We start from the raw sequence: 7,658 nt of genomic DNA, 5'->3' as shown, positions 1-7,658 counted from the left end.
ACCAGGTGCTACAGGCAGCTAGTGGGTAGGAGACAGGGATGATGCTAAACATCCTATAATACACAGGACAGCCCTCCCCGCAACCCCTGAAACAAAGAATTATCTGGCCCCAAATGATAGTCTTGCTGAGATTGAGAAACACTGCTCTAACAAAGAAAACAATCACTCTGCTTCTGATTAAGACAGTGTCATTAAAAACAGATTAAACTTCCTACCTGAAACAACTAAAAATTCATGTAAAAATATTTTTTAAAATGTTCTCAAGATTTTGGACATCGTGCAACATAGGAGAGTGATTCCTAAGAGGCGGGGAAACAAATGAGATGAGCCTTTTAGTTGCCCCAGGTTAATGCCAGGAGAAACTTTCAAAGCTGTGGCTCAGGGAAGGGCAAACCCAGGGAGAGCCAGTGGTCTCCCTGAGTTGAAAAGATGGAGCTGACAGTTCAGGAAGGCCAAGGCTGCTAGAGTTTGCAGGAAAGACTACTGTTCCCTCTCGCTGCCCCATTTCATATTCAAGTGAATACTGACCACCTCACGCAAGGGAGGCAACAATATGAGGATGGGGAAAGAACCACCCTAAAGGATTAGACGGGACAATGCCCCAGATTCACACAGAGCCCGGAGCAGTGCTTGTTCCCAACAGCCAGAAAATAAAACCTCAAATTTCACTGGTCAGCAGTTGGGGTCTTTAAGAATAGTCTTGGTCCAGAACTGGGGACAATTAACCAAAACTACACCAAGGTTGGGCTTCCCTGGTGGCGCAGTGGTTGGGAGTCCGCCTGCCGATGCAGGGGACACAGGTTCATGCCCTGGTCCAGGAAGATCCCACATGCCGCAGAGCGGCTGGGCCCGTGAGCCATGGCCGCTGAGCCTGCGCGTCCGGAGCCTGTGCTCCGCAACGGGAGAGGCCACAACAGTGAGAGGCCCGAGTACCGCAAAAAAAAAAAAAAAAAAAAAAAAAACGACACCAAGGCACATTATAATCAAATTGCTCAAAACCAGTGATTAAGAGAAAATCTTTAAAGCAGCTTGAGAAAAAAAACACATTATATACAGAGGAAGAAACAAAAATGATAGCACATTTCTCAACAGGAGGAAAAAAAGCAAGTTAGCAGAGAGTGGAGCAAAGTCTTTAAAGTACTGAAAAAAAAATCTTTCCAAGTGAAGGTAAAATAATGACATTTTCATATAGAAAAAAGCTGAAAGCACTACAGAAAAGTCAAAGGAAGTCCTTTCAGAAGTGAAATATCTCTATAAGAGAATACAGAGTGCTAGGAATGGTAACTACACAGCTGAGTATACAACATTTTCTCTTATTATTTAAATTTCTTTAAAAGGTAATTGACTGTTTAAGGCATAATAATAATATCAATGTATTGTGGGATTTACAACATTTGTAGAAGTAAAATGTATGACCAGAATTGTGCAGGGGCCAGGAAGGAAGATATGGAAGTATACAATTGTGAGATGCATATACTATGTATGAAGTGCCATCTTCACTTGAAGATGGATTGGGATAAGTTTAAAAGTGTACACTTTGAAGACTAAAGCATGCAGGAATCTGGAGTTGAGCTCATATTCCATCTTTATTTGGCCTAAAGTACCTTTGTTTAAGATGTCTAAATGTAATACTATCGGGCGTCTAAAAAAGAACAGAAAATAGTTATTTGCTGCATGAAAAGTATGAGAAGAGAGAAGAAAATAATGAGAGAAGGAAATAATGAATGTCAAAATGCTGCTCCCTGGAGAAGAATCTTGAGAGTAGAAGGGTGTTGAATGAAAAGTTCCAATTTGAGCTTACAGTTAAAGACAAACTGATTTATTATATTACAGAAGGAACCAGAGAAGTTTTAAAAAGGAGTGTAACAAGTGAAAATATTTGGTTTAATGATTATTAAAGCTACATTTGACAATGTTTCTATCATTATTACATAATTTGTTATTAATTACTTGTAAATTAAAATGAAAAATTTAGTTCTTAATGATTTACATTAGCATTGAGAAAATGGCATGAATATAAAGGTATCTAGAAAAAGAAAGTTGCCTTGAGGACTTTTTTTTTCCGACCTACAACAGAAAGTAGGCCTATTATCCTTTTGGTTTGTTAGGAACAACTCTAGGAAGTTATGGTCCATCATTTTGGTATTCTGGAATCTTAATGCCAGTTTGATTTTGCAAAACTTTTCCCATTTCAATAGAACACGTAAGTTAAAATTAATCAATTTTCTTTTATGCTCTTGAGATTCCCAGAGACATCCCAGTGCTTGGCAAATTCATGACTGGAAATCAGAGGCACCATTTATTCCAGGTTTGTCTGAAAAATTAGATAACTGATTCTATGACTACTAAAATGAACTATTCTTATTCAATTAGGAATCAGTTAATGATGTAAACTATAATACTGAACAAATTTGACTAAGGCAATTTTATATCTTATTAAGGTTATTAATTGATAATCAAATTATTTTCCAACAAAACTTACAAAGCTGAGCATCTGCATGGAGAGTTCCTCCTTTAGGATTCAGCTTCTGGGCCTGAATTGCAGGAATGGGTTTATACGATTGACCTGTGGCCCTATACATGGCCTGAACCCACAATATTCTATCCTGTTCATCCTCACTTGCAAATATTACAGTGTCTCCTTCTTTTACAGCATTGAAGAACATCTGACCACCCTGAAGGCCTGTGGAGGAAAAAAAAGACATTGTTTAAAATGTACACAATTGGCAGATTTTGAGCTCAATGCCTTGAATCATTTTCAGTTGAGGATCAAATCCACAATCCAAGAATTGAAGGAAGACAATAAGGCGAAGCTATACACTTCCATATCACTTTGGAAATTAAAATTAGCTTAGGGAACAGTTCACAACAAAGCAGCATTCTGCAAGACATACAAACCTACCCCAAAGGAATGCATAGCAAAGTTTGATATTTCATGCCAGAGAAGAAAGTCATTACCTGCCGGCACATTCCTCAGTCTATATGCAGGAGATATATATGACCAGTTTAGCAGTAAAATAATACAGGCAAGACAAAAATGATACTTACATTGCATGGAATTTTACTTTTGCAAAATTCTTCCACAGAGAAGATATTTGCATTTTAAGTGATTGATCAGTGAATGTGATCACTGACTTCTATTTTTAATCTATAATAATTTCTTAATCTATTCATTAGTATCTCTATATTTCTTAACCTCAGTTTATTAATTTCGTTCATCTCCATATATTCATTCATTCATTCATTCACTTATTCATTCACTCACTCATCTCAAGCACTGAGTGTCCAGTACTATACACAGCATTAATATATTAGGAGGGAGGGAGAGAAGTACAAGAATGTGATGCTGGGGAGAAAATTAGTAGAATACAATATACAGTTATTCATTAGCTATTTCTTTCCCTGTTTCTGTCTCTTGTACCTTTTGCTTTTCAGTAAAGAAGTTTCTGAAAGCACTGCTGTTATTTTTCATATAATTTCCCCGTTACAGTAACTTTCACATATTTCATCCTTGTACTGAGATAACAGAGATGATGAGTTATGGCTAAAACTAAGTAGCCTCATAAAGATATAATTCAAATCCCATCAAATCTTGGCTAGGCATATAAATGGAATATGTACCATTCACTGAATGGAGTTTGAAATGGAGAACAGACACAGGATATTTATGACAATTTCATGAATACATGAGAGGCAGGGAAAGTGATTCAACTAAGAATTACCTGGGTGGGGATCTGTGTAATCCACAGTGTATCCTTCAAGCTGCATTAATTCTTGTGGTTCAGACTTTTTTTCTCTATAACTGCACATAGCAAAGGTGTATTGGCTAACCTGCATGAGAAAAAAAGTTTACATATTGGTTACATTAATTTTTTTATTTTTATTTTTATTTTTTTTGCGGCACACGGGCCTCTCACTGCTGTGGCCTCTCCCGTTGCGGAGCACAGGCTCCGGACGCACAGGCTCAGCGGCCATGGCTCACGGGCCCAGCCTCTCCGCGGCGTGTGGGAACTTCCCGGACCGGGGCACGAACCCGTATCCCCTGCATCGGCAGGTGGACTCTCAACCACTGCGCCACCAGGGAAGCCCCTACATTAAATTTATCTTCTAGTTTTTTCTTTATCAGAAGACTCTTTGACCAAAAAAACCCCCAAACATATGATCTGCATATAAATTATTAAATGTTCACATTTTTTAAACCTTGCTCAGAGATTAAGCACCTTTCATTTATCAGCTTGCAGTTAGGCCTTTCATGCCTATGACCCAGCATTTCCCAGTTTGATGACCTGCTGGCCAAGATTCCATGAGCTATTTATTAACAGAAGAGCCATAAAAAAAAATAGTTGTGTTAAAAATAAGTTTGGGACCATAAAACTTCTAGAGGGAGACATAAGCAGAACACTGACATAAACTGCAGCGATAATTTTTTGATCTGTTTCCTAAAGCAAAGAAATAAAAGCAAAAATAAACAAATGGGACCGAATTAAACTTATAAGCTTTTTCACAGCAAAGGAAACCATCTACAAAATGAAAAGACAACCTACTGAATAGGAGAAAATATTTGCAAATGATATGACCAATAAGGGATTAATATCCAACATATAAACAGCTCATACAACTCCATATCACGAAAACCAAACCGCCTGATTAAAAAAGTGGGGAGAACACTTGAATAGACATTTTCCCAAAGAGGACATGCAGATAGCCAACAGACACATGACAAGATGCTCAACATCGTTAATCATTAGGGAACTGCATATCAAAACCTCAGTGAGATATCACTACACCTGTCAGAATGGCTATCTTCAAAAAGACCACAAATAAAAATGTTGGAGAAGATGCGGAGAAAAGGGAACCCTTGTGCACTGGTGGTGGGAATGTAAATTGGTGCAGCCACTGTGGAGAAAAGTATGGAGGTTCCTCAAAAAACTAAAAACAGAACAACCATATGACCCAGCAATTCTACTCCTTGGTATACATCTGAAACCCCCCACACACACAAAAACCCACTAATTCAAAAAGATACATGCACCCCAATGCTCCTAGCAGCATTATTCACAATTGTCAAGGTATGGAAGCAACCTAAATGTCCAAAAAGAGATGAACAGACAAAAAAGATGTGGTTTATATACACAATAGAGTACTACTCAGCCATAAAAAAGAATGAAAATTTGCAGCAATATGGATGGACTTGGAGGGCATTATGCTAAATGAAATAAGGCACTGTACGATATAATTTACATGTGGAATCTAAAGAATACAACAAACTAATGAATATAACAAAAAAAGCAGCCGTCTCACAGATACAGAGAACAAACTAGTGGTTACCAGTGAGGAGAGCGAAGGGGGGAGGGGGAGGGGATTAAGAGGTACAAACTACTATGCATAAAATAAGCTACAAGGTTATATTGTATAACACAGGAAGATAGTCAATATTTTATAATAACTATAAATGGAGTATAACCCTTTTTTTTTTTTTTTTTTGCGGTACGCGGGCCTCTCACTGCTGTGGCCTTTCCCGTTGCGGAGCACAGGCTCCGGACGCGCAGGCTCAGCGGCCATGGCTCACGGGCCCAGCCGCTCCGCGGCATGTGGGATCTTCCCGGACCGGGGCACGAACCCGTGTCCCCCGCATCGGCAGGCGGACTCTCAACCACTGCGCCACCAGAGAAGCCCTGGGGTATAACCTTTAAAAACTGTGAATCACTATATTGTACACCTGTAACTTACATAATATTGTACATCAACTACACTTCAATTAAAAACAGTTTGGGAATCATCAGGTTAAATAAAGACAAACAGGCTTCTTTTACTGCAGGTTCTTTACGGCCTTTAATATGCTAATACACATGGTGAATCTCCAAGAATGAGACCTATTATGAGCATTCTCAAACATACAATCATGGAACCACATTTTCAAGCACACATATTTCAAGACTTAACCAAAGTAAGAAAGATCTTAATAAGTGTTGGAAATTTATTGGGCCACACAGCCAACCCCACAGGAAGGTCCAGGGTAGGGTTATGGTTTCAGGCAGCCAGGGACTCAACATGGCCAAGGTCTGCTGTCTCTCTGCTCTGCTTCTCTTGAGGAACTGGCTTCATGTTCTTACCCTCAAGTCTCACCGGGCTAGAACCATAGCTGCCAACAGCTCCGCAGCCACCTCTGATTGCCTCAGCTTAGGTGTAAGGCCGTATGTAGACCATTCACTGTGGCCAAGGGGCAAAAGTACCACTGTTAGCCCAGTCTGGGTCTGTGGCAAAGACCACTGAATGCTACAATGGGCAGACTCTTAGAAGTTCCCCCAAAGCAGTGGGGGGGAGGTGCTGCTCTGAGCAGGAGAAAAAGATATCTGGTGGATTGATACCTAATTGCAAAATTTCCTACAACACACGTTTCCAGGGAAGACACTTTGCTTAACGAGAGTTCCCTTTCCCACTTTTGAACAGAAATTAAAACTAAGGAAACATAAGCACACCTTTCAGTAGATGAAGATTACTTAAAGAGGACTGAAAAAGGAACTAATTAGGAAAGAAAAAAAATAGATCACATGAACTAACGCTAAAATTAAGCACATCTCCTCATTAAAGGATACCCTAAAGAAAGTAAAAAGGTGTATGCAAAATATGTATTCAACAAAGAACTAATATCAATGCGGGGTGATTTGTAGATAAGAGCAAAAGCTGAGGTTACTTGGAGAAGAGGAAATTCTGCCTCAAGACTGCAGCATTAACTCCTGCCTGAGTTTCTAGCCTGCTGGCCTTTCTGGAGAACCCTGACTGATACCAAAAGACTTATGATGGATTATGAACACTTGATCCAGCCAATTTCCTTCCGGGAACTTACCCAAGGAAACAAATGGACAAATACTCAAAGATGCTTGTGCAGTGTGCTCACGGCAGCACTGCATATGAGAAAAAACTGGAAAAACCAACAGTGGTTTGATTAAATACATTATGGTATAACCACACAGGAGTATAATGCCATACAGCCACTGAAAGAAATATGACGTGTTTTTTTTTTTCTGGACATGAAACTATTTCTAAGATATAACATGAAGAGCGGATTTAAAAAATGTGGAGTGTGCTTTTTTTGGTAAACGCTCTATATACATATGAATAGAAGGATGTATACTGAAACTATAGTGATTATTAGATAGCACAATTATAGGTCATTTAAAGTTACTTTTTTCAGTGTTTAAAGTTTTTTTTCAAAGAATATTAATTACTTTATAATGAGACTTTTTCTATTTTGGGAAAAAAACCAAAGCTTTGTTTGGGAACAGCGAGTCCAATAACTTGAGACACTTGTGGTTCTTACTACTTCCTTTTCTTTTTGCTTTCCGTATCTTATAGATGGCCAATGAATTCACTTTCTCACCTGCATATGCCTAAGGCTTACAGATGAAACCCACTGGCTCCCATCGGAGCTTCAGTTTCTTTGTGTAAAAAGGTATGATTGTGGGTGTTTTTTTAGGGGGTATTGGTAAGTGGTAAACAGTAACATTATACTTCCATTATTTATTCTAAAAAGCAACTCACTCTCTTACTTAACTTAGTCCAAAATCCCACCAGTCTTCCATAAAGTGATTTAACATAGTGTACATACTTATATATACATATACACACACACACACATATATATATATATATATATA

General features: G+C 38.7%; 1 protein-coding gene across 9 annotated transcripts in view; it reads right to left on the bottom strand.

The window, feature by feature from the left end:
• CADPS2 (calcium dependent secretion activator 2) overlaps positions 1-7,658 on the bottom strand; it is a 490,835-nt gene that overhangs the window by 173,802 nt on the left and 309,375 nt on the right. For all 9 annotated transcript variants that reach the window (XM_024757764.1, XM_024757759.1, XM_024757761.1 and 6 more), the window contains exons 10-11: positions 3,723-3,831; positions 2,483-2,683 (exon numbers count right to left, since the gene is read on the bottom strand). In XM_024757764.1, coding sequence (XP_024613532.1) covers positions 2,483-2,683; positions 3,723-3,831 — 310 coding nt within the window. The remainder of the gene's footprint in view (positions 1-2,482; positions 2,684-3,722; positions 3,832-7,658) is intronic.

The sequence above is a fragment of the Neophocaena asiaeorientalis genome, unplaced genomic scaffold, assembly GCF_003031525.2.
Source record: "Neophocaena asiaeorientalis asiaeorientalis breed wild unplaced genomic scaffold, Neophocaena_asiaeorientalis_V1.1 scaffold116, whole genome shotgun sequence".
NCBI classification, from domain to species: domain Eukaryota; kingdom Metazoa; phylum Chordata; class Mammalia; order Artiodactyla; family Phocoenidae; genus Neophocaena; species Neophocaena asiaeorientalis.
The sequence above is the reverse complement of the archived record's forward strand: the minus strand, read 5'-3'. Positions and strand labels throughout refer to the sequence as shown.